This window comes from Oreochromis niloticus, linkage group LG14, assembly GCF_001858045.2.
Source record: "Oreochromis niloticus isolate F11D_XX linkage group LG14, O_niloticus_UMD_NMBU, whole genome shotgun sequence".
NCBI classification, from domain to species: domain Eukaryota; kingdom Metazoa; phylum Chordata; class Actinopteri; order Cichliformes; family Cichlidae; genus Oreochromis; species Oreochromis niloticus.
Window position 1 is genome coordinate 5,859,666 of NC_031979.2, and position 27,040 is coordinate 5,886,705.

Sequence of the window (27,040 nt, forward strand, 5' to 3'; positions counted from 1 at the left end):
TGGTCTACAGTGTCAAAGGCAGCTGTTAGGTCAACGAGGACAAGAACAACATGATTACCAGAGTCACAGGTAAGGAGGATATCATTAAAAACCTTTAAGAGTGCTGACTCCGTGCTATGAAAGTTTTTAAAACCTGATTGAAAGACCTCCAGGATACCATTCTCATTAAAAAAATCCATCAATTGGCAATGTACAATTTTCTCTAAGATTTTAGACATAAAGGACAAGTTGGAGATAGCCAATACAGTGTGGTCCAGGGCAGGTTTCTTAAGCAAGGGTTGTACTACCGCATGCTTAAAATCAGCAGGGACTACACCAGATATTAAACTGCTGTTTATAACAGTAAGAACAGCCTGGCCTATGCTAGGAAAAATCTCCTTAAAAAACTGTGGTGGGACAGGATCATTTGGGGAACCAGAGGGCCTCAGGTGGCCGACCACATCCTCTAAATAAGAAAGGGACACAGGCTCAAACTGGTTAAAAACAGCAGAGCAAGGGATCAAGACAGAGGGGTCAGACTCAGGGGAAGAAATGAGAGCCCGCGTGGTTGCAACCTTCTTAATGAAAAAACAAATAAAATCATTAGACAGTTTATGAGAGGCCTCCAAACAGCCACTTTGTGGAGCATTTAAGACTGAGTCAGTAGATTTAAATAACACACGTGGATTGTGACTGTTGGAGGAAATGATCTTAGAGAAGTATTTTCTTTTAGCCTCTTTGACTGTATCCTGATAGAGGCGCCAGCAGTCCTTTAGGATTTGAAGAGACACCTGCAGTTTGTCCCTCTTCCATCTGCGTTCAGCTCTACGACACTCCCTCTTCACAGCCCGAGTGGCATCATTAAACCAAGGATCAGTTTTAGCCTTGGGCTTCCTGGTTTTTAATGGTGCCACAGAGTCCAGAATAGTAAGGCAAGAATATTGAAACCAGGAGCTGAGGTTCTCTGTATCCAAGGGAGTACGATCGGCAGGGATAGACAGCTGGCTAAAAGCAGTTGAGAACTGGGCAACAGTGAAAGGGTTAATAATCCGACAGCGGCGAACAGGAGCGCTGGTTTGAACTGTAGAGCGTGAAAACACAGCATCAAATAATACAGCCATATGGTCAGAGAAAGCAGTGTCAGTCACTTCCACGTTAGACACAGGTAGACTGTGTGACAAGACCAGCTCTAGTGTGTGTCCATGTTCATGTGTGGGATACAGACTGGACCAGATTAAAAGAGTCAATGAGGCTTAAAAACTCCTTCACCAGAGGTTTATCAGGGCAACAGACATGGATATTAAAATCTCCCACAATAAGAACATGATCGTAGTTGGGCATAATCCCAGCTAGAAATTCTGAAAAGTCATTTATGAAATTCCTTATTGTATTTAGGGGGATGATAAATAACAGCAAAGAGCACAGAGTTAGAGCGATTAACTTCAAAACACGTGAGCTCAAAGCTGGAAAACGAGGGCTGGAAAACACACTGTTTACATTTAAAATCCTTTTTAAAAACAACCACCGTACCTCCTCCTCTCCCTGATGTCCTTGATGTGTTAAAATAGGAACAACCCGCTGGTAAAAGTTCAGATAAAGTACTGGACTCACCAGTATTAAGCCAAGTCTCCGTGACACACATGAAGTCCAGTTTCCAGGAGATGAATGACTCATTCAGAATAAAAGATTTGTTCACCAGCGATCTGGCGTTTACCAGCCCAATCCTGACAGGAGCCGGGGATGAGGTAAAAGCCCCAAAGGCACAGGGAGTCCGACACAGCGGCCTCAGATTGCGGAGGTTCGCCCGGTGTTCCAGATCAACTGGCGTTTAGATCAACTGGCGTTGGTCGAACAGATGTGTGGCAGTCTTGCGTTTCAGGAGCTGCTACCGACAAACCAGCAAAAAAACCCCGCCAAATGTGTCATCTGTGACACTTGTGAGGTTATCTCAAACACACTCCGTCAGTCTTGATGCCGTTGAACAACAAAATGTTTAAAAATGTCGCGAGTTTACCTGGTGATATCCTCATGTGCGACGCGATTGCGAAAACAGCGCGACGCGATTGCGAAAACAGCACACCGATGTTGTTCACAGGACAGCAAGAGTAAACGATCGGGAGACTCTTGTCGTCGTTATCGTCCCTCTCGCACGTTTTATTTCTCCGGTTTCAGCGTTTTTGCTTCACAACTAAAGCAGACAGACACAATTGAAAGGTACAAATGTATTGTGCATGAAACGAATTCAAACGTGCTGCAGATGTGTGTCACAAGTTGATCTGGCTGTAGGCTGTGGCACTTGGCCAGAGGTGGCGCTGGTTGACTCGAGTCCATGTTAGTGCACAAGGTAAACTGCACGCTTTAGTTGTCAAGCAAAAACGCTGAAACCGGAGAAATAAAACGTGCGAGGGGGACGATAACGACGACAAGCAAAAACGCTGAAACCGGAGAAATAAAACGTGCGAGGGGGACGATAACGACGACAAGAGTCTCCCGATCGTTTACTCTTGCTGCCCTGTGAAGAGCACCGGCGTGGTGTTAATTGTTTGCTGTTTTCGCGATCGCGTCGCACATGAGGATATCACCAGGTAAACTCGCGACATTTTTAAACATTTTGTTGTTCAACGGCATCAAAACTGACGGAGTGTGTTTGAGATAACCTCACAAGTGTCACAGATGACACATTTGGCGTTTTTTTTGCTGGTTTGTCGGTAGCAGCTCCTGAAACGCAAGACTGCCACACATCTGTTCGACCAACGCCAGTTGATCTAAACGCCAGTTGATCTAAACGCCAGTTGATCTAGAACACCGGCGCACGTTGAGCCGAGGAGGACAGGGGTCACGGAGGAGCGGCGCGTCATCCTGGCAGACGACGGGGATGAGGCAGGAATCCACGGAGTCCAGGAAACGTCGGTGCACAAAAACTCCAGGAAATAATCTCTGTATTCCTTTGACGGTAGTGGGGATGGTGCGCTAAACAGATTTTGAGTTTAACCAGCCGACCACTGCGCCTACCCCGACGTCTTCGCCGGGGAGGTAGCATGACTGCACGGCATAGGCAAGTTGGGATATGTGACAGCAGCGGACACCATGAATTTTGACCTCCGTTAGAAAATGGAGCTATATTTTGTCCAGAACTTCGGAGGTTCAGAAGCGATTGGCGATCGTACACCAGTAATGACCCGATTTCTTGAGTGACACACGACAGGAGCAATATAAATACAAACAAAACTGACAGCGACAGACGAACAGCCGCCATCTTTGCTGCCAAAACAGCAAAAAGCAGTTAGAAACAACACAGCGAATCCTTTCTGTATATGAGGCTAAGAACAGCAGCCTTGTTGAAGAAAATAAACAACTGACACTTGAGGTGAGCGCAAAGCACACCCCGCTACCTCAGATTTCCACCAAGGCCAAGTCAAACTGTATGGCGAAATCATATCAGCAGTCTGAGGTTGGGCGCTCAACCAGAGTCATCTCCAGCATTCCTCAAAAGACAGAAAAAAAGGTTTTTCTCCTCCCTCCTCTCGTAGGCAAAACGTTGGCATTGCAGAATTTAAACCGCAGACCCTCCAAATAAACCAACAACTCTCCAAAGATTACGCAATAGACGCCCAAAATTAACAAACACACCTCCATAATTAAGTAACAGATCCCGTCAGCCCGGTCGTCACACCACTAAGAAACCTGCTGACCTGTTCCCACACCAGAAAGAACAATTTTAAACAATCATTCCCTTTCATACATTGAAGAAAATAACCAGTTTTTAAGCTGGTCAACAAAGATAAATGGACTTTTTCTAAAATAAAAATCAATCACTAAGGGATATGGTTAAAAACAATACTAAAAATACACTGAGGCAGTTACATCTCTAACCCAGGAGGGCCTGTATTTACCGTAACACCAAAAATAGTAGACAACAGTAAATAATAACATCTGTTTGCTGTGAGGAAGTGACATGAACACATTCCATCTGTGTCACTACCTCACCCCCAACCAGTCGCGGCAGATGGCTGCCCCTTTCTGAGCCTGGTTCTGCCGGAGGTCTCTGCCTGTTAACAGGCAGTTTTTCCTCCCCACTGTCGCCAAGTGCTTGCTCATAGGGGGTCCTCGGATTGTTGGGGTTTCTCTGTAATATTGTAGGGTCTTTACCTTACAATATTAAAGTGCCTTGAAGCAGCTTCTTCTGAACTGGCATTTTGCAAATAAAAATTTATTGGACTGAACTGATTTTGTTTTTGTTTATTAAGTCTGAGTGGTTGCATTTTAGCACTTTTGATCTACTTCTATTCATTGTATTCATTCCTTAAAACGAAGCAATAATTCTAAACTTTCCACTGTCAGCCTAATACCTTAGCAGAGAGTAGAGGTAGGAAGCACCAAAGTACAAATACTTAGTTACTGTACTTAAGTTAATTTTCAGGCATCTGTATTTTCAAAATCAAAAAATTTAATAATTTTGCATGAGTATTTATTTTTTTTTCTGACAACTTTTAACTTTTACTCCCTACATTAACTTTAAAAGATATGTGAGCAGAAAGAAAGGGTAGTGGAATTTCTGGCTTTCAAGCCCAAATCAAGACATTGAACAAAGAAAAGGGGACCCTGAAGCAAAACTTAAGCCAGGATTTGTAATGTGCCGTTGCGGGAGGGGGCGTTGCCAGGATCTTTGGTTGAGGCGCCATTAGTGTGGGCCAAACAAAGCACTAACAATTGAGAGGAGCGAAAGCACACGAATAAACAACTTATTGTTGGCGCTGTCACTTAGTGTTCGCTCTCTCTGTGGTAGAGTATCACTTCCTGTTAGTGGTGTCCGATACTGCATATTTTGGTATCGATCCGATACAAAGTAAAGAAGTGATTGAAAAAAATAAGAACAACCCTAGGTTTCTCTTCAGCACAGTAGCCAGGCTGACAAAAAGTCAGAACTCTATTGAGCCAACCATTCCTTTACCTTTAACTAGTAATGACTTCATGAGCTTCTTCACAAATAAAATTTTTATCATTAGAGAAAAAATTACCAATAATCATCCCACAGATGTAATATTATCTACAGCTAGTTTTAGTACCATTGATATTCATTTAGACTCTTTTTCTCCAATGGATCTTTCTGAGTTAACTTCAATAATTACTTCCTCCAAACCATCAACATGTCTTTTAGACCCCATTCCTACAAAACTGCTTAAAGAAGTCCTGACATTTATTAATGCTTCAATCTTAAATATGATCAACCTATCTCTAATAATTGGCTATGTACCACAGGCCTTCAAGCTGGCTGTAGTTAAACCTTTACTTAAAGAGCCATCTCTAGACCCAGCTGTCTTAGCTAATTATATGTCAATCTACAACCTTCCTTTCATATCAAAAATCCTTGAAAGAGTAGTTGTCAAACAGCTAACAGATCATCTGCAGAGGAATGGCTTATTTGAAGCGTTTCAGTCAGGTTTCAGAGCTCATCACAGCACAGAAACAGCTTTAGTGAAGGTTACAAATGATCTTCTTATGGCCTCTGACAGTGGACTCATCTCTGTGCTTGACCTGCTAGACCTCAGTGCAGCGTTCGATACTGTTGACCATAATATTCTATTAGAGCGATTTGAACATGCTGTAGGTATTACAGGTACTGCGCTGCAGTGGTTTGTATCATACCTATCTAATAGACTCCAATTTGTGCATGTAAATGGAGAGTCCTCTTCACATACTAAGGTCAATTATGGTGTTCCACAGGGTTCAGTGTTAGGACCAATTCTGTTTACATTATACATGCTTCCCCTAGGCAGTATCATTAGAAGACATAGCATACATTTTCACTGCTATGCAGATGACACCCAGCTCTATCTATCCATGAAGCCAGATAACACACACCATTTAGTTAAACTGCAGGAATGTCTTAAAGACATAAAGACCTGGATGGCCGCTAACTTTTTGCTCCTTAATTCAGATAAAACTGAGGTTATTTTACTCGGCCCTGAAAATCTTAGAAATATGGTATCTAAGCAGATTCTTACTCTGGATGGCATTACCTTGGCCTCCAGTAACACTGTGAGGAACCTTTGACCAAGACATGTCCTTCAACGCACATATTAAACAAATATGTAGGATTGCTTTCTTCCATTTGCGCAACATCTCTAAAATTAGAAATATCCTGTCTCAGAGTGATGCTGAAAAACTAGTTCATGCATTTATTACTTCCAGGCTGGACTACTGTAATTCATTATTATCAGGATGTCCTAAAAACTCCCTGAAAAGCCTTCAGTTAATCCAAAATGCTGCAGCAAGAGTACTAACAGGGACTAGAAAGAAAGAGCATATTTCTCTTGTTTTAGCTTCCCTTCATTGGCTTCCTATTAAATCCAGAATTGAATTCAAAATCCTGCTCCTTACATACAAGTGTAGCACCCAACTCAAGTAGCTCTGGATTAACCCTCGGTTAAGGTGGTGACAGTACTATGAGCGGGGCCCTGGGTACGTTACTTAATTTTACTGGTAAACAGGAGAAACAATAATTAACCAGTTTTAACCTTTTTACTTAGAAATCTTAATGTTGGCGGTGCCTCCACTTAGTGAAAATAATATGAGTTCTGTTTAATCTTCACTAAGAATAATGAATTTATCTAACGGTGTGTTCACACCGAACGCGATAGGCGCGGGCGAAAACGCCCCAAACGCCCCTAATTTGACGCGTGCACATTCGCACCTCGACGCGTGTCCAAGAAAAATCCATCGCGCGTCAAAATTGCATATTTTGACGCGCGTGAACCGGAAATGTGGGAGGGATGTGGGAGGAAGTTGTGCCAGACAGTATCTTTGCTAGACGGCAGCTGTCGAGCTAGCGTTTCTATTTACTGTGGAGAGCAGAGCAGCAGCGTTAAGGACGTCCTCGCCGTACCTGGGTCCATCAAGTCCTCCAGACGGGTGAGCAGTTTGGTGAGTTTCACCACTTGCTCCAGGAGCTGCGCCTGGATGACAGCCGATTTCAGCGATATCGCCGTCTTTCCCTCGCCCAGTTTGAGGACCTGCTGTCCCGCGTTGGTCCAAGCATCGCCCGCCTAGACACCAACTACAGGTGCTCAATCCCACCTGCAGAGCGCCTGTCCATCTGCCTGCGGTTAGTAAAAGTGTTTAATACGGTAGTCCTTTATTGATACCTGTGCTAATATATGCTAAACTATAGTTTATACACTGCTAACATGGATGTGCTATGCTATCAATGAATGCCGTCGGTGTTTACTGATAGCAAACTGTGGTACGGAGATGACTGTTTATAATATTTCTAGTCATACTTGAAAGGTCTCATCAAGTCCCGATTTAATTCAATTTATGCTGTTATCAGTGTTAGCATTGATAGCATGGCTGTGGTGTCTATCAGTGTATGCTCTCTGTGTTTGCTGATATCAAACTGGTACAAGGACCACTGTGGGTTAATCTTTGTAGTGATACTCACTCCTTATTTACACCTGGTTTAATTCTGGTATAGATGAATATTTGTATGTAATCCTGGCAGCTGTCAGACTCTATAACAGGGGTCACCAGCCTTTCTTTAAACTGAGAGGTAGATAAAATTGTGAACAGTTTGGTTCATCTTTAGTTATATGGTTCTATCTTGATAAGCTATGTCTTATCACAGATTAATTTTTCAAAAATATTAATGATTTAAGCAAGGAAAGGGCTACATGTCAACATACAACTCTTTATTTCTATTAATGTCTTACTTCATTCCTGCCTGATTTACATGTTTAGGAATTATGAGTGATTGGCTCACTGTAGTGGTAAAAGTTGCTACCAATCAAATTATGATATGGTAAAGTTAAAACAAAACACAACTGACTGTTTTATATTATATCTAATATATATTATGTAATTATCCTTATAATTAGAAAATGTTTTATGTAAGATTTGTTTTGTAATTTAAATCTGACATCACAAAAGTATTTTGGAATTTGAATAATGTATTTTGTAACTGCAGTACACATAATACTAATTTTGAACAATTTTGTCCAGGTCCCTTGCCACCGGGGACTCCTTCAGGACCATCGCGTTCAGTTTCAGAGTCGGTGTGTCCACGGTGTGCCAGATCACCCCCCAGGTAGCGACGGCCATCTGGGACTGTCTAGTGGGCGACTTCATGGCTGTGCCTTCACCTGGAGACTGGCGGTCCATCACAGAGGGATTCCAGGAGCGCTGGAACTTCCCTCTCTGCTGTGGAGCTCTGGATGGGAAGCACGTCCAGACAAAGGCCCCCCATATATCACATAGGAGACACACACATTGATATACACTAAATATTTATTTCATTTCTTTTTTTGTGGTGCCCAAATTTATGCACCTGCTTGATTTTGTTTAAACAATTATTGCACACTTTTTGTAAATCCAGTAAACTTCTTTTCACTTCTCAAATATCACTGTGTGTGTCTCCTGTATGATATATTTAACTGACATTTTTTATTGTAACAACTAACGATTTATACAGGAAAATAATGGCTATTATCAAGGTTGCCCAAACCTTTGCATCCCACTGTATTAGTATATTCTGTCATTAGTATAATATGAAATAAATTCTACATGTGTCAAGTCGTGTGCCAACATTTGCTGTGTAGTAGAACTGAGACATTAGTCATTATAAAAATTTATTTGAAATAATATTAAAATTCTCACAGAGAAAAACATTAAATATAAATATATAAAATATAACTATTTACAGAGAGACAAGAATAAAAAAAAAAAAGACCCAGCTGCTCTCCAGAGCAGGAACAAGGCTGAGGAGGAAATGCTCCATTGGAGACTGGCGTGGCCTCTTCAGGGACTCCAGGATGGCCAGCTCCACCGCCGATGGACCGTCCTGGGACCCGTCCCCTCATCTGCCTCAGAGCTGTCCTCCTCTCTGGGCCTGTAAAACACAGCACAAAACACAAAGAAATGAGAAGGCTGCTACTAGATTTTAATTTCAACATTGAAAAAACAAAACAGGATATAATCAGATTAGTTGTAGATATTTAGTAAAGGTGATCACAAGGCAATCCCACACCGAGTAAAAAGCTATCAGTGCTTGCTGTACATACCTGTGGGTGCAGCAGCAGGAGCTCAGGGACTGGGGAGCCAGGAGAAGCAACAGGGGATGCTCTGCAGCAGAATCAGTTGGTTCTATCAAGACAATATTAAATGTTAACAGGTTGAATACAATAATCATAGAGAAAGTATATACAGTGGTCCCTGTTTTATTGCAGCAGGGGTTCTCAGAATAACTAGCCCCTCGCCACGCACTTTCTACACTTTTTTCCCCACACACATGAACATTAGTCACAGTTCTCACAAGTTGATTCTCAAAGTGCAAACCTTTGTAGATTGCAAAACGTAAAAGTATTTTTATGCCGCGTTTTGTCTTCATCTGCCTGCCACTTTCATGCGCCTTTTCCTTTTCCTCCCGGTGCAGGTGTCTATTTCCGAATGAGGGTCATAGTTATGGGTGTTTTTGTGCTGTTTTTTCTATTGGACGTGATGGTTATCAAAACCAAACATGATCAATTTGGCAAGCACAGGAGACACGACACGGAGGAGATTTGTCAATCAGGCTGCAGAATGCAATGCTGTACGGTGCAATGAAAAATCAGCGAAAAAGCGAGGCAGTGACGGATGAGCGGGACCACTGTGTGCTGTTTATTAATAAACAATATATTCCTATATGACAACATGCATAAAACCAGAACGGTATTTGTACATCAGTGGGAAAATAGCGGGACAGTAGGCGGGCTTGCTAGCTTTAGCGCGGCTTCATCGGGTCAGTCTAAAAATTAAAAAGAAGAACAAATGAACTTACCAGGTTGCCCGATCTCCTCACTTCTGTGCCTCCAAGCTCGGTCCTTTTATTCCTGTCCCGGTAGAAGTAGCAGCTAGCATCGTATAGTTCTGGACGATTAGCCACTGCGTTGATGAGTTTTTCCTCCATACTGAATGAAGAATGAAGGGCTTTGGTTTGATCTGCCCCTTTGACCTGGTTACAGCCACGTCACCAGGCTCCTGATTGGTTGACGCGGCGCGACTTGACGCTGGAGTTCAAATTTTTCCAACTCGAGCAGTGAAAGCGAAACACGCGTATGCATAAAGTGCAACACAAAAACTCACGCGCGTGCTTTTTTTCGCGAGTCAAACGCGCCAGACGCGGCAGACTGACGCGCGTTTCACGCGTTTTGGCGTTTTCGCGACGCAAATCTGCTTCCAAATTTTCGCCGGACGCGCAATCGCGTGTCATCGCGCTTTTCCATTGACTTTATATGTAAACCTGACGCTCTGGACGCCTCTATCGCGTTCGGTGTGAACACACCGTAACATGTTAAACCTCTTTTTTACCTTTTTAGTAACCCTTATCACTTATAAACTCTGTAAATAATAATTATGACACAACACAAAACTTTAAATTCAAAATGTAAGATTTAGTCAAAATAAAGTATGATTTAAATAAAAAAAATACAATATTCCAAGTCTGAAGTGTTTCCTTACTGAATTGTAAGGAAACACTTCAGACTTGGAATATTGTATTTGGATGTTTTCTCTTCACAACTCACAGTCAATGTTTTAGAAACAACAAATTTATCCAAAATATTCCCCTTTAAGTTCAGTTCAAATTTTGTAACCTTTGTGAGCTCATTCACTGAAACCGTTGCAGGCCTGATCGTTGCTCGGGCTCGTTGGACCAGAAAACACACAAATGGCCGCTTCACTTGGTAAACAAGCAGAAAACAAAACGCATGTGCTCAGGTCTACTCACAAATCCTTTGGGCTAAGTGCGAGGGCAAGCTGAGGGGCAGGCTCGGTTGGCGACCATGCGGCCTCCACTCAGCAACGTGGTTGGAATTAGCGGTATACCCGGGCTGCTGACTACACTGGGACAAACACACGGTAACGTGCTGCTGCAAATAAAGTTTTCCTTGTTTCACATTAGATAACTAACCTTTGGTTTTCTTGTAACTTATAACTCCATGAACATTTAAATTATGATTGACTTCTATTTATTGTGATTTTAAACACGTTTTTAATGCATTTGAACTCTTTTTTGTTTTTTTTAAACAAATATATGAAATATTTACAATAAAGTCTCTACATTACAATATTTATATCCTTTCAACCTGTAGGGTCTAAAATAGATATATTAACCAGGCTACACAAGGTCTGAAATAATCAGGCCCCATCTTATCTTAATGACCTTGTAGTACCATATCACCCTATTAGAGCACTTCGCTCTCACGCTGCAGGCTTACTTGTTGTTCCTAGAGTATTTAAAAATAGAATGGGAGGGAGAGCCTTCAGTTTTCAGGCCCTCTTCTGTGGAACCAGCTTCCAGTTCCAGTCACCTTTCTCACTCACTATGTGTTAATAGATCTCTCTGCATTGAATTGTGATTGTTATTAATCTCTGTCTGTCTTCCACAGCATGTCTTCTATCCTGTCTTCCTCCTCTCACCCCAAGCGGTCACAGCAGATGGCCGCCCTCTGCCGCAGGTTTCTTCCTGTTAAAAGGGAGTTTTTCCTTCTCACTGTCGCCAAAGTGCTTGCTCATAGGGGGTCATTTGATTATTGGGTTTTTCTCTGCATGTATTATTGTAGGGTCTACCTTACAATATAAAGCACTTTGAGGCAACTGTTGTTGTGATTTGGCCCTATATAAATAAAGTTTAACTGAATAACATCAGCTATGGTTCGTACTTGCTGTGTGGTCGGTTGTAATGTTAGATCGCACGATCGGCAAGAGAATAAACTTAAAAATGGGCTATCTTTTCATTGTTTCCCCACCTGGAAAAAAGTCGTCCATCCAGTACAGCAACTGTGAGACGAGCTGATATTGAACTCTCTACCATCCCCAGATATCTGTTGGTGTGTTCCAGACATTTTCATTCGGGTAAGTTCTAAATAAGTTCATATTACTCTTTATAGCCTATTAGTTTTATTTTCAATGCACTCTGAGGTCATAGCAAATTAGAACAAACATCCTAGTGAGTGATTTTGCAGAACTATGTTCTATTTATAGAGTTGCTAATTATTTGGCATTATTGCAGGCAAACCAGCCTATGAAATTGACGATACAAATCCTGACTGGGTTCCAACGCTACACATGGGGCACTCCAAAACCCTGCCTCAAACATACCACTATGCCAATCATATTACTTCTTCCATGTGAGGGTGAAGCGGTGACCCTTCTGGATAAGATAGTGAAGCCTTGCTGGGTTTTGGTGAACATGTGCCCTGGTGTGGTAGTACAACCAGGGAAAAACGAAACGTGCTCTTGTTAAATACTCTTAAAAGTCTTGTGCTGTATATATAGTGAGATTTTTTTCAAAACATTTTGTCATTTGTCACTATAAATGACATTGATTCTACATTGTAACTGTTGTGATTCTCTATAAAGTGGTTTTAATTTTAAAAAAGGCAAAAATTTATTTGTTTCTTTATTTAACTTTTGAACAGTAGTAAGTAAGTACATATTGAGTAAATACAAATTATTTGCATGGCAATGCACTTCTGGCATAAATCTAGACCCCCTATATAAAAAATTATGGGTGATTCCCACAACCCACAGCTTTACTGTGTTCCAGCAGTGTATCCAATAGAGATGACAACTCCTCCAGAGTAGCAGGTGGAATTTTTCTTTTTTGAGGACAGCTTCTTTTGCCTGTACTACGGATAGTCTGTTTATGTTTTGATCGAGAGCCTTTTTTGGGCAGCTGAAGAGGAGAAGTCAATCTTATGGCCAACCTCTGGGTGAGATCTGCGTTCATGTTGGCTCCTCCCACCCCTTGACAAAATATCTGTACTTTTACTGTAATTTCCTTACATTTTAAAAATGGGTTCATTACTTTGGGTTCAACACATTAGAGGGAAGCCTTTATTTACCGGTCTTTAAACAACAAACTCATATCAATCTAACAGAGGTGAACAATGGCAATCTTATAGCATGACCAGTGATTATTACACACACACAAAAATGAAAGCGGCAAAAAGATATTTCCTCTACAATGTGTAGTGCTGTAGGATTAGAGTGGATTAAGGATTAAAGTGGATAGCAACTTTCGGGAACTGCATTTTTGGGACAGAAGATCAAGGAAGAGGGATAAGTTAAAGGAAATAATGGGAGTAAAGAGAATAATGTTTTATAAAACTGCAGGTAATTTTAAATACAATCTTTCAAGTTATATTTAAAGGTAAGCACTGCTTAGTGATGCTTGATAAACCGGAAAAAGTAGACCTTTAATTTATTTTTTTCAATCAAATATTAGATCTGTATATGATGTAAAGTTTTTTTTAAAATATTTTGAAACATCCTGCAAAACAAACTGATTCTTATTCAGAGGTTCAGTAAATACGCTGTAGCGCCAAATCACAACGACAGTCGCCTTAAGATGCTTTATATTGTAAGGTAGGCCCTACAATAAATAAATCATTGCTGTAACTTGCTGTACTGTGGCGACTGGTGCACAGCGACTGTGGTGCTCAGGTCATAGTTATGTTACATAAATTATAGCAGAGACATTTTGAATTTATACTGATAATGCTTAGTTTCATTTACTGATTTTCACCTTTATACCTGTTTAGTGGCTAGTATACAGTTAGTATAAACAGTATAATGTCAGTGTAAGGAATGGAAAATAGCCAAGTTAGCTTGTTAAATTTTTTCGTTACATTCTGTTAAATTCAGTTTTGTAAATCCACAAAGAGCAGGAAAATTCAGAGGAGTATCAGCACAGGTCAGCTGATTACAGCCTGTACACAGAAAATCTGCTGGAGCTCTCAACAGAAGTTATTGTGAGTTTCTGATAGACACATCCTTTAAAGACCTAATTTTAAAGTAAAGAATGTCTGTACGTTTGCCACATATACCACACACCATTGCCTTAATGAGTTTTATTAGCGAATTACGTAGCTAGTCCTGTAGTTAATGTTAAAGCTGAATTATGATAGTTAATCCGATAGCTAAGAGGAAATGGATCGATCTGAAAATAATGAGTGGGATCACCCTTTAAAATGTCAGAAAAACGAACATCTGTATTCCTAATTCGATCCTTGAATCCACTTATTTAACAAATTACATCTTTAAAAGATTTTGAAAATCTTTTTTTAAAAATTGGAATTCAAAAATGTTTTTTGAAATTAGGATTTAGATCTTTTTGCACAATTATTTTTATGGCACAATTCGTTCTTAAATCATAACATCCTTGAATTTGAAATACTTATTTATATTATTTACTCTTATTTTATTAGTTAAACAATAATTTATTTTGTTAATGCCTAAACAAAAATACGAAATTAAAACTGAATTTGTAAATGAAATTGAATCTGATCTACTTTAATTTACTGATGTATAATTTTAATGCACAGTACATTTTTAAAACGCTTTATTTCGATGCTCGTGACTCTTCCGGTTCTCCATAGTTGAGTGGTGTTATGTAACAGTACTCCAGTGGTTTACCGGGAGGTGTTATTAGCCGTTGCTATGGTAACCACTTGTTTTGCTTAACTCCTGCAAAAGGTAGAGGACATTAAAACGGACTCTTCTGGTGGTTTTCTGCTGTACCAAAGAAGGTATATATCATAAACGCTAGGCTCCTGTCGTTTGTTAAGTTAACCCGTCGGAAACTCTGTGATATAAGATTGAAGTTTGAACAGCGGGCAAGTAATTTTGGGGTTGACATAAACTCTTTGTTTCAAATGGAAATTTGCCATGTCGTTTTGCTCTTTTACTGGTATGTTTTGAATTGTCCGGACCGGGGGGGTTAAAGGAAGCTGTTATTTTCATTTTGACTGTGTTTCTGTTCATTCACTTTTTAATGGCCGGCTGACTATGAAAATCCATCTGCTAATGTAGAGGGGAGGGAGACAGGACAGAAAACACGCTGTATGCATTTGCATCATTGTTTAGGACACAGTCTCAGGCTGCATTAACTCAAGACTTCTCTTAAGAAGTAGAACATTGGTGTTTTAGGTATGATGAGTGTTGGGGCTGTCCAAGACTCCTTTTTACAGCAGTGCAGTTGTACAGGGTGATATTAAGTGTTTGATATTCTTGTAGAGGTGATCAGCTGGTGTTCAGTAGACCCAGCAGAGTGTCATGGGCACTTTCCTCTGGTGTTATTTTTTAATTTCTCTGTAACAATCAGCAGCCACATTTCTTCCCACTTCCTTGTTAATGCTCCTCCTTCCTGCTCATACTCACTACCAAGTGGAGAACGATGTCGTTCCCGGACCACAGCTCCCAGCTGGGTGCGGGACCCGATTTGAAAAACATTGAAGTTATGCTGAATCACTCTGAGCTCTTCAGGGCAGAGTGCAAAGGGCTGATCCTGGAGACTGACAAAGCATGGCGGCGCATGCAAAATGATGACAAAAAGCGACTCGGTAAGCAAAAATGAATATTTAACACAGAATGAAAGACTATGGAGGTAAATTGTAATGTTTCTTTCTTTTTCTTTTTCTTTTTTTTAAATTCTGCTGTCCAGATCAGCGGGTCAGAGATATCCAGTTTCTGATAAAGGAATTGGAGCTAAAGCTGGAGGAGGTCATTCTGGAGACTGATGCTCTTATAACTTTACAGAGCAGTGTTGTGAAGGCTGTGGAGGGCACCAAAGAGCCTCTGAGAGTCACTGTTCTCTGTCTGGAGGAGAGGTGAGGAAGAAAAATTATTTATTATTATAAATGTTTACAAGTATATAATAATAATGTTACCAAAGAGTTAGGGGTGGGCGGTATAAACGGTATACGGTAGAAACGATATAAATTTGGCCAGCGGTAGAGATTTTGACTATACCGCTCTACCGCAATAGCGCATGTTGATGGTGTTATCAAGCTGTGCGTTTTTTGGTTCAAAGCATCGCATCATCTGCAAATTATGCCGGGCGACAGTAATAGCAAAGAGACAAAACACGTTTTGGAATATGTGGAAAGCCAAAAACTGCGCTTCCTCCACTTCCGTACCATTGAATTATTAATGTTGAATTCTCTCACAGCTGCTCTATTCCCATGTTGTTGCAGTATATTAATGACTAACCTGGTATTGTGGATGGATTATCTCAGTTGTTCTCCTGACTGAAGGTTGGTCCGTTTACAGCATCCTGCCATGCGATTGCATTTGTCCCTAACCATCAAAACCCTCCCGTTATTTTTATCGAGTGGAAAAAAGTTAGCGTTCATCCTCTAGCTTCACTGTTTATGTTATGCTAACCTAGCTGTGTTGCTAGCGATCACGTAGCATATCATTATATACCAGCTAGCCCAACTTCAGTAACCCTACAAACGTCACTGCTGTTTAGTTTTGTGTCTTCATTTATGTTGGAAGTGCTAGCAGAGCTGTACGTTTTAATGTTGTCAGAAATCTCTCAGTCAGAACATGGTATATCATGTTTAGGTGGAAACTAGCGAGCTAACTTCCTGCTAACTTCTAACTTCGTTTTAATCAATTCTGTTTTCATGGATGCCTGGATGTTAAACTTGATTGTTACAACTGATAAAGCAGAAACGCTGATCATTTTATTAAAGATTAAAGAGTTTAGACAGTTTTTAACTCTCACTGACTTTGGGACCCGCAGAGGACGGAGTTTTGGACCCAGATTACCCCACAAGGCTCCTGACTATCCATCCATCCATCCATCCGCTTCCGCTTATCCTTTTCAGGGTCGCGGGGGGCGCTGGAGCCTATCCCAGCTGTCATAGGGCGAGAGGCGGGGTACACCCTGGACAGGTCGCCAGTCTGTCGCAGGGCCAACACACAAGGACAGACAACCATTCACACTCACTCCGGAGTACACCCACGCAAACACGGGGAGAACATGCAAACTCCACACAGAAAGACCCTGGCCTGATGGTGGAATTGAACTCAGGACCTTCTTGCTGTGCGGCAACAGTGCTAACCACCGTGCTGCCGGCTCCTGACTACGGTAGCCGTAATGCTCCGACAATCCATCAACCGGTGCAGCTTCGTAGCTTGCCAAAGTCGTACTAAAACATTTTTTGACAGATTTTTGAGCGCCGTGTACCACATAAAATCGGTTCGAGGTCAGTAAGCACAACCGGAATTCATACATAGGGTGCACCGGATTATTATGAACACTGTCGATTTTTGAGAAAATTAAAGGATTTTAAGTTTTCCTTATAATGTGGAACATACTGTATACTGTACAGAAGAAAATAATATATCGCGATATATATCGTTACCGCACATGCTTCAAATTATACCGCGATATGGATTTTTGGCCATATCACCCAGCCCTACAAAGAGTCCAGGAAATGATTGAAGCATACATTTTAAAGAAGCTAATGTCAGCCCTAATTCTTTGTAAAGATGCACCTCCTAGCTAAGGCTAACATTAGGCTGATGATCTGCAGGATGAAACGCGTCCCGGCTGAGAGGGTGGAGGATGAAGTGGAAAGAGAGCTGCTGAAGGAGCAGGAGGTTCTCAAGGGAGTAGCTTCCCTCTTGGAGCGTACACTGGAGCAGATGAGTGAACAGATTAGGTAAGAAAATTGGGCTCAATTTGATTTCGAGGGCATCATATAATCACACAGAGGCTTTGGGTTTGCTGCTCAGCCAACCAAAGTGAAAGTCTGCTGTTTTGTTCCAGACTGAACCGATCTGCCAAGTACCATTTGGAGAAGGATCTGAAGGAGAAATCTGAGGCCCAGCACATTGACAACTCCTGTGTTGTAATGACCACCCATTCCATCGGTAACCTGCAGCTCTCCACAACCAAGAGCACCGGTCTGCCTAGGTGAACCTCTTGTTTAACACAGAAACATGTAGAAAAAGTTTTCAGACATGAATTAGTTTTTTCCTACTTGAGGTCTAAAATTATGCTGTGATTAATTCCTTAAGTTTTCTGCATCAAAGGAAAGTCAAGAAATGTTAAAAAGATAGTTGCATCATTTGGTTTTTCTTAGCTTGACAGTGACTCCAAAGCAGTGGGAGAACATCTCAGATATCAACATAGCTAAAGCAGAGCACCAGAAGACCAACTCTGAATCCATGAGGGCCCTGGTGCAGTCTGTCCTGGAGCAGACAGCTGCTGACATGCAGAAGCAGTTTCAGGCTACAACAACTGCCTTCCAGACACATATCCAGGAAATCAAGTCTGTCAAGAGCCAGATGGAAGAGAAACTGCCCGAGGTAGGACAGGGGGGTTTGTTAGACTGAGTGCTTGTTGTAATATACAAGGAAGCAGATGTAATGCTGTGTTTATCATTCTGCCAGGTATGAAAGAAATGACTGGTTTCAAATCATTTTCTGTTCTGCTTTAAAGTTAGCACATGTGTTGTGGTGACCTAAGTCAGTGCATTTCCCACATTTTTCATACTCTCACGTATTTGCACAAAAGTTGACCTCGCCTGCGTTTGTCGAGGGAGGTGCACATGCAGGTGTATTTGTTTGGCCATATCTGTGAGGATATTCACTCAAATGAATGCTTTGCATGGCCTCTGACCTGTAAGTTGAACCATGAGTGCCAAGCATCAAACCCTTAATGTTACCCTAACCTAAATTTTATTATCCCCAATGAATTAATCCCCAAACATGCCTTTATAGAGTTAGGAAGAATGATGGCCTGCCAAAAAGTTCTGACTTTTATAAACGTCACTCTGATGGTCTAAAACTCCTACTGGTTCTCTCATAGATGGCCTCACAAATTCTTACTTCATTTTGTCTATTTATTGTCTTTGGTTTCCTGTAACACATTACTCACATAGTTTGAATGTGTGGTTTCCAAGAAAGTTGCCTGTACAATCTGCTGCACTCTACGACAGTCTGTCCTTGTGTGTGCATACACACTCATGGACAGTGTCCTTATACCTCATATCGTTTCAAAACAGTAACTGTATGATTGACTTCATATGATGCATTCAGGGGCCATGCATAGTTTAACTTTAAAGAAATCGGGGTTGCACTATCTCCAAACAGACCCTGCAGTAAGTGTAAGCATGAAGTCTTTTTTATGTTATTGCATCAGCAAAATGATTATTAAAATATAATAGCCCATCCTCTTGTAGAATGAAAGCATGCATACATTGTTGATATTGTTGGCCTCAGATAATTGTGATTACTCCCTGACTTCAAAACTCTGTTTCAGTCAGAATGTCGCTGAAAGTCCACATTTGCAGGTACGCTGCTAAACAAACTTCTCACTTTAGTTTTCATTTCCAGGAGGATCAACAGGTGCAGAGCAAAATGTGTCTGCATGTAACCAGAGGGCCCTCCTCTAGTCAGAGTGCCAAAAAGATGTGAATCACATCAAACTTTGTCCCCAGTAGATAAAGATTCAGAGTGCAGATGAACTGAATCATAGAGTGTACATGAAAAACAGACATAGCAACTGTGGCGTCATCATTGGATTTGCATTTTTGAGGCCTCAAGAGTAGCATCTTGCACAGTACCTTAGTATTTTGGTCCCAGAGGTGACCATATTTTGATGAGAGGATAGAGTGCAAAGTAAACAGCTAATGCTAGCAAAGTGTATTAGCAAGATAACCTTATGTGTGGAGTGCAAAGACACATATATCTGCTAGTTACAACAGAGGAACGGACTAATAAAATGTTAGAATGTTAACTTCATAGTAGAATTCGTTTGAAATAATTTCACTGCAGATTGTGAATCTTGGCTGCCCCTGGTGTGACACCTGTATTCCCTCTAGATTCTGTCTGAGATATCCAGCCAGGAGAGGCTCAGAGAGGATCTTCAAGTGGCCATCACAGAGAATGAGCATTCCCTGAATCTGGCAAAGACCCGGCTGGCTATGCGTCTCCAGAGGCCCAGCAAGGAGCAGTGCTACGATCTAGCCCAGGCTCAGCTCCTCACTGAAATCCAGCACCTCACCTCTCACATCAAGAAGTATGGCCTGCAACAAAACAGATGTAAAATGTTTGTGCTGCACAGCTCAAACCTCGTGACCGTGTGCAGTATTTGGGGATATTACTGCAGGGGACACACATCATTATGCAATGTCTTTTTGTCTCTGTGCTGTCAGACTGCGTGAGGAAACAGCTCAGTCACAGGAGCAGCAGAGGGCGCTAGTGCGCTGCAAGCTGAGGCTGGAGGAGGATGTCAATATGAAGGCCAGCTCTCTCTACATTGACGAAGTCATCTGCACTCAGCTCAGGGAGCCTGTCAGGACACATACATTCTGACCATTATATGCACTTGAGATGTATTTCAAAATGCAGTCATATAACATTTTCTTTACAATAACTGTGATCCTGTTTCTCTTTTAAGTAGTTGGTTGGCATCATTTTTCTTTTACAACTGTTTGAATCTCTTTTTTCCCTAACTAAAAAATTTAAATTGACCTCACATAGAATCTTGTGATTATTTTTATTTACAAACTACATAATAGCTTTTTTTTTTTGGTTTACAGCAAAATGTTCCAGGAATGAAGCCCACACACAGGATAATAAAAACTGAATTTATTAGACCTAAAAGTAATATTTAAATTTAACCTCCAAAGAAGATTGATTTAAGGTAAAAGAGAGTTACTGATCACCTTCACCAGCTTGTATAGCCTGAATCCCCAGAGGAACTGCATTTACTGATGACCCTTTAATGTCAGCCACATTATGTGGGCATTATTAACACGAAAGCTCACGGAACCCGATGGCACATATTACCACATATGTTAGTAGCGTTTGCCTAAATGACTAGAAGTCAAACTTACTTAGCTTTCAGGTCTTGGCACTCTGATCTGCACTTGCCAAAACAGAACTAGCGGTGTAGCCCTGTTTAGGACACCTTTGGTTTAAATGTGAGGATAAACTTTAAAAATCTCACAGCGGAAGATCATGTAGGTTACACATTAAGTGTATATTCATTTGTAAAGAAGTGTTTAAAAAAAAAAAAAAAATCATATCATTTCACCAATTGGTATTCATGGAAGTACTTCAAACACGCAACTCAAAGTCCTCAGGCTTGCAGTCTTAACAGGGTAACAGGCAAAAGTGTGCACAGAGCTCTGGGTGTCAGCGATAGACTAAGCCTCACATACATGTAAATATCCTTCGGCGTGGAAAGGTCAGTGAATGCATCACACTGTAGCTGTGGAAGCATGTTAGTGATTCATGGGCACTCCCATGAATACAGAATTCTGCACCTTCTAGCACACGTTTCCCATCAGTCCCCTCTTCCTCTGCTTTGTGCACATCTAACAAAGATGAGGTGATCGCCACTGCCGAAATATTAACATGATATGAGCATAAAAACATTTTAGAGTTATCATGAGAATTTTCCACACAGCAGTGGAAACTGTGAATACGATGGATAAGTGGTTAGCATGAAAGTTAAGTGGCCGTGCTTGTAATTAATAGACTGTAAGTATCAGGAATGTGAAATTTACTTAGATGAAGAGTAAAGTACTTTAATTCAAGAACAAACAAAAAATGTAAACATTAATAAAAGCATCAGAAGAAACCCTAAAGATCTGTTTGAAACGTGCACTTGCAAAGCCTGTATGCTCTCCTATGGTGTTGATCAAAGCTCTTGGGGGCAGCTTTTCCATTCTGAGGAGCTCTGTCTCTAGTTCAAACATATGTGACGTCTGCACTTCACCTACAGACACACAGGAGTAGAGGGGAACATCTTACCATTGGTAAATTTCAGCGATTTTCAGTTAAATCCTTGGTGCTTCAGAAACATTACCTCGTGCCACTGCAGTGTGGAGACGGGCAGAGCCAGATGACAATGTGGGCATGAACTGATTTGATCTGGGTCGCCTCCATTGATCCAGGGGCCACGGCTGGGTCTGTCTGAGAAGTTTAATTCCTTGTTGGTGGTCATCAGCTGAGGAGTGCCCCCCTTTTTTGAGAAATCAACCTCATCCTCCGACTCCTCCTCTGATTCCTCCTCCAACTCCTCCTCTGATGCTCCCTTTGACTGCTTTTCGACTTCATATTCCCACCTGGTTGTTGTAATACACTCCATCTGTTTTGTGGGGATTACAGAAAAAGGTATTATACAGTGACTCTTTACGGTGTAAATACTGTAGAGTGATGTTTCCTAATATGAATAACAATCATCAGTGTGAACAGTTTGATCCAATACCTTTTTTTTTCTTTCAATTTAATTCAGTTGTATTTATAAATAGCAAAAAAAAAAAAAAAATACACTAGTAAGGTAAAGACCCTACAATAATACAAAGAAAACCCAACAATCAGACAACCCCCTATGAGCAAGCACTAGGTGAAAATGGCAAAGAAAATCCCCCTTTTAACATGAAAAAACCTCTGGCAGAACCAGCCTAGACCTACAGCAGCATAACTAAGGGAGGATTCTGATCCTAACTTAACTATAAGCTTTATCAAAAAGTTTTAAGCCTAATCTTAAAAGAAAAGAGGGTGTCTGTCTCCACAATCCAAACTGGGAGCTGGTTTCACAGAAAGGGGGCCTGAAAGCTGAAGGCTCTGCCTCCCATTCTACTTTTAAATGCCCTAGGCACCACAAGTAAGCCCTAGTCTGAGAAGCGAAGTGTATTATTGGGGAGATACAGTACTATGAGGTGTTGTTCAAAGGACATAAACATTACTGAGAGATATGTGACCCTCTGCACACAAATGTTAAACTTGCTGCTCATCACCTATGTGCTCAGTTTGATTTAGTGCTTAACTCTGAGCCTCACATTCTTCCTCTCTATGAAATAGAAGAGGCTAGAGCACCTAGACTTTCATGCTCTGATCTGGAGATAATCATACGCATATTTACTGTATTTGCAACTCCCTTCTCGGGCATGAGGAAGCCTGAGGAGATCAGACCAGAAGAACCACTGACTTCCTTTGGATCACCTCTTAAAACTCATTTCTACAGACTTGTTTTTAAGTGATTCTGCTACACGTGATGTCTTCTGTCTTATCATTTTCATCTTTTACTTGCCTTCCTATATTTTCCTCCAGTGTCATATCTGTTTATTTATATTTTTAGTCTTTTTGTTGTGCGTATGTGTGTGACTTTAATCCCCATGTATCCTTTCAATTTTCTGCTAACAAGCAGCCTGCTTAGCTTGATAAACTGTGATTATTATATGTAAAATAATGCTTTTAAATACCTCATGCTCGTCGATATCAGCAACTGGAAATGATGCCATACATCTGGTACAATTCACTGATATTTCTGCTGTTGAGAGAAGCACGCCAAGCGTTAGCATGCAGGAGATAATAGCAAGAGATAAAATTGCACTGAGGTTTACTGAGATTTTTGCTGAATCTATTATTCTCTTACTCTCTTTGAGTGCCCTGCTGGTCGCTTGTAGGGGACTTGATGACTTCTCAGTGACTGAGCAGGTCAAGCCATGACTGGGTTGGTCTCTCAGTCTGACGTAACAGCCGCAGTCTCTGCAGAGCTCAGTGCGGCTCCCACACACCAAGCTGTGTCCGTCCAGCTCCTTCGATGGCACCTCCAGGTCACAAAACTGGCATGCCTGCAGACGCTCCACACACTCATCAGCCTGTGAGACAGTGAAAAGCACAGTTAGACTGATAACTAGGATAACTAGGGCTCGCCCATGTGGGCAGCTGCAAGTTTAACTTGAGCATGAAGGTGTGGATTCTGTTTTGGTCAGAACCATCTCAGTCCATGGCGATGTACTGAACTCTCTTCACCATTGACAGTGATGGTGGTGTTCCAGCACTTTCCAGTTCATGGCAAGCTAGAGCTTAAGCTTGTCAAAAGGACATTGTGCAACCTTCAGCTCAACTTACTCAAAGTAAAGTAAACTGAGTGCAAAGTGCTACTTGTTAAGGCACATTTAATCAAATATTAGTGGGGTGCATGTAAATATTTGAGCCTGTATATGTGTAATCTTGAGTGGCTTTGAGAAAATCCAAAATAGATTTAATAAATGATTAAAAGCCCCAAATCACCTTGACATCCATGCCCATGATGATGAGTGAATGTAACCTTCTGACCACAGCTGCAGATTTGTCACTATGTTGTTCTAATGTGTCTGAATGTCTACCTAAGTAGTGGTGTTGGATTCACCTCATGATCCATCAGCTGACAACGTTCCATCTTCTTGTTGCACTTGGAGCAGCTCACCTGATAACAAGCAAAGTTGCAGATTTACATAGAATGCATGGTGCTGTGTCTGTGCGTCGTGTACGTGTTTTACTTTTTCACTTTGTAAGAACACCAACTCTTTTTAAAACAAAGTAAACACTGGAATAGCTCATAAATCTCACTGCCTTCATGTTGAGTTGTTACCTACATTTTGCCCAATAATTGAGGGATCCATCCCTGATACACAAAACTACTCTCAGCTGCTTCCTTTTATTCACCAGGGGTCACCACAGCAGGGAGATCCAGGGAGTGTTTGATGTGGCACATTTTTTTTTACACCTGATGATCTTCCTGACATGACCCCCAAAAGCATTTATATCTCCCCCTAGGACTGAACTAGCGAGCAGTCACTTGTTCGGCAAATATGCAAACTGCTCACTACACAGACACATGCTGATGCACAAAAGGTAAAAAAGGGTGTACCAACGCGCAGGAAATGACAGCACTCTGTATGTGGCCTCTGGACCGATGCTGATCTCCATGAAGTGGATGTGTGTGAATAAACGGCTTCACCGTGTTTGTACCTCTGCATGCTGTTCCTCTCTGTGCTCCTTCAGCTGATCCCTGGGAACTGATTCATTGCAGTCCGGACAGACACATAGGAATCGGCTGCAGTGCGTCTCATGTAGAGCGAAGTTGGCTTCAGCAACCTCTTTGTGGCTTAAACCACAAAAGAAGGAAAGACGTATGTCATTTTGTAGCGAGGGAAGTTAGATTCAAAAACAAACAAACACAGATATAAAGTATGTACCCGAGAACCACATTTCTGTGCTCAGCTGTCCTACTGAATGCGACTATAGGAGGTGACAGGTATGCCCTGCCTGTAATACAGCTGGACTCTCTTTTTTGGACTGTCCTGCTACATGTTAACACAGTAGAAGCACAGGGAAGTGTTCAGTGGTCGAGAGGAGAAAAATATGCTGATTTATTATTGCTTACAATCAGTTAGAGATGAGACACACCTTATCCAGTGAAGCAGTAACAGTAGGTCATATCTTTATTAGAGAGAGCCTTCCTGAAAACGAAACTAAGACTGCCTGTGATTCACATAAACTGTCAGACTGTGCGACGTACTCACGCAGTTTCCATTAAGCAGCAGCTTAACTGAAGCAGAGCGCAGTATGGGCTTAATACACAGTGAAAGGGTGGACTGACTCTAGCTTTCTGAGACTGAGCCCTCTTTAGAAAACAGTTTTAAAGCATTTTACCGTTCCATATCACTTTTCAGTCACCGAAACCATACTTGGTTTGCAAACTTCTAACAAAGACTTTTATATATGAGCAGATCAGGACAATGTGTCTCTTTCTTTGTGACATAATTGCCATTCTGACACTCACTCTGTTCAGTTTTTTGACTCCAATCTCTTCACCTTACGTGGTGGTTTATTCACATTCACTTTCCGGTTATCAAATTAATTGTAAACAATCATTTAAAAGTACAACTTTTAAATGAAAGTTCCACTTCAGACAAAGCTGTCACATGACACTAACTCACCACTGGCCGCAGGTGCGTGTTGCCTCCTTGTCTTCCATAAAAATGATCCGAGTGTGGAAGATTAATCTGAAATGTCTGACTGCTCTCACAACTTGGGTATTGCTTCCCCAAAAAAGAAAGTGAAAACATCTAGCGGTTGTTTACAGGTTGCTATTGCGGACACCTGCCACAGAGGGGCGAGCGCGAGTTCTAAATATGTTTTCAGTGGCAGTTTCAGTTTGTACATATTCAATTTATTGAATTTGACCGCTTTGTTACGAAATTACTCCTTACTTATTTAGGGACGTGTTTTTATTTACATTTTTATTAATATTTTAACATTTACCACCTTAAAACATGTAGTGAAAAATAACACATGTATATATATACAATAATATGTGATGAATATATGAATACATGATTATATCTGATGTTACTGTATTCTTCTGGTTGACTGTGGAAAGAGGTATAACAATACTTAACAAGTCATACTCTCTCCTAAATTTCACTTATCGGTTTACTCTTTGTTAAAATGTGATAGATAGTTCTAAAGTGAGCACATCCATACAGGATGTGACAACAACAACAGGACCTGTTGTTGGCTGAGGAAGAGTCTGCAGCTCTTGTTACAGACACATCCCAACTGGTCATATCTAGGGACCAAACCCAGGGATTCCTAAAGAGGATCAATCCCACTCAGCACCTGTAAGTGCCCCAGAGGAAGTGCTGGGCGTTCTGAGAGGAGATCATGTTGTGGCAAGAATTGCACTCTTTAGTGAGTGTGGTGTGTGACACTCTTAGTCTGTTGCACATCCTAAATCTCACCATTTTCCACTTGCACACGGAGAGAAAACTGCATCATTCTCACACAGGTAATACAGGTAATCCTGTTAAATGAGACAAGGTGGAATTTAGCGATTTGTTACAACGATGGTTGTTATCCAAAAGAAAGAAGAGCTGGAATTTGACTCTTGTTTGAACCAGATGTTCTTCTCTCAGTTTTTCCCCATGCAGCTCCTCTGCTGTGGCAGCTGGCAACACTGATGTAAGAGAGAGAAGAAGAGCAGCGGGCCTCCAGTGAGGAGGTGATTAGGTTCCGGAACCAGCTCCAGGAGGCTTAACAAGAGACCGAACTCACACAGAGGTGCAGGGGATGGGTGGGAGGGTTGGAGGGCACTGGGGACAATAATACTACAATACTACAATGACAGGATAAGCTGTTCATGTTTCTGTTTTTACTGGCAACGGTGCCATTTGATTGAACGTTTGTAATTAGCATCAGTGCTGCTTGAGAAATGCTCTTTCCAAAAGTTAGAAAAATATATATATAAATTTAGCAGTTTTTAGTATGGGTTTTAGTAAAAGCGGAAGAATGAATATATTCTTTTATGCCTGCCTTCATGTTGTTGTTTATCTCAGGGGGAGATATAATGGATATTTTTTTCATCAGCTTTATGACCATATTAGGGACATCTGTAATGTCCGTCATCACACAGAGCCAAAAGTAGAAAAAAACTGTGGTTACTGAC

At 41.2% G+C, this 27,040-nt stretch overlaps 2 protein-coding genes and 1 long non-coding RNA gene across 4 annotated transcripts in view; 1 reads left to right on the forward strand and 2 right to left on the reverse strand.

Annotated features, from left to right (window-relative positions):
* Window positions 1-11,267, reverse strand: part of LOC112842177 (uncharacterized) — a 19,885-nt gene extending 8,618 nt beyond the window's left edge. The window contains exon 1 of the long non-coding RNA XR_003213883.1: window positions 10,605-11,267. This is a non-coding gene — a long non-coding RNA (uncharacterized LOC112842177). The remainder of the gene's footprint in view (window positions 1-10,604) is intronic.
* A 3,016-nt stretch (window positions 11,268-14,283) lies between these two features.
* Window positions 14,284-20,640, forward strand: tekt1 (tektin 1). Its single transcript, XM_003456316.5, has 8 exons — window positions 14,284-14,543; window positions 15,182-15,356; window positions 15,458-15,623; window positions 17,340-17,468; window positions 17,576-17,722; window positions 17,892-18,117; window positions 19,635-19,831; window positions 19,968-20,640. The coding sequence occupies exons 2-8, from the start codon at window positions 15,191-15,193 to the stop codon at window positions 20,125-20,127; spliced, it is 1,191 nt and encodes a 396-aa protein (XP_003456364.1). The 5' UTR covers window positions 14,284-14,543; window positions 15,182-15,190; the 3' UTR covers window positions 20,128-20,640.
* Window positions 20,641-20,715: 75 nt separating this feature from the next.
* Window positions 20,716-25,689, reverse strand: xaf1 (XIAP associated factor 1). 2 transcript variants are annotated; one of them, XM_005461015.4, is made up of 7 exons: window positions 25,533-25,689; window positions 24,562-24,697; window positions 23,960-24,016; window positions 23,201-23,426; window positions 23,028-23,092; window positions 21,629-21,910; window positions 20,716-21,538 (listed from the first exon to the last, which is right to left on the reverse strand). In XM_005461015.4, exons 1-7 carry the CDS (start codon window positions 25,568-25,570, stop codon window positions 21,506-21,508), a joined length of 837 nt encoding a protein of 278 aa, XP_005461072.1. In that variant the 5' UTR covers window positions 25,571-25,689; the 3' UTR covers window positions 20,716-21,505. The 2 variants fall into 2 exon arrangements, with proteins under 2 accessions (XP_005461072.1, XP_005461071.1); XM_005461014.4 differs by having other exon boundaries at window positions 23,028-23,095.
* Between the last annotated feature and the right edge of the window lie 1,351 nt (window positions 25,690-27,040).

Excerpts from the sequence above, each read along its gene's own strand:
- tekt1 (XM_003456316.5), top strand. The coding sequence starts at position 15,191 with ATGTCGTTCCCGGACCACAGCTCCCAGCTGGGTGCGGGACCCGATTTG. Across the intron at positions 17,723-17,891 it reads AAGAGCACCGGTCTGCCTAG|CTTGACAGTGACTCCAAAGC; the intron begins GTGAACCTCTTG and ends GGTTTTTCTTAG. Across the intron at positions 19,832-19,967 it reads CTCACCTCTCACATCAAGAA|ACTGCGTGAGGAAACAGCTC; the intron begins GTATGGCCTGCA and ends CTGTGCTGTCAG.
- xaf1 (XM_005461014.4), bottom strand. The coding sequence starts at position 25,570 with ATGGAAGACAAGGAGGCAACACGCACCTGCGGCCAGTG. Across the intron at positions 24,017-24,561 it reads GAGAGGAACAGCATGCAGAG|GTGAGCTGCTCCAAGTGCAA; the intron begins GTACAAACACGG and ends GCTTGTTATCAG. Across the intron at positions 23,427-23,959 it reads GTCAGCTGATGGATCATGAG|GCTGATGAGTGTGTGGAGCG; the intron begins GTGAATCCAACA and ends ACTGTCTCACAG.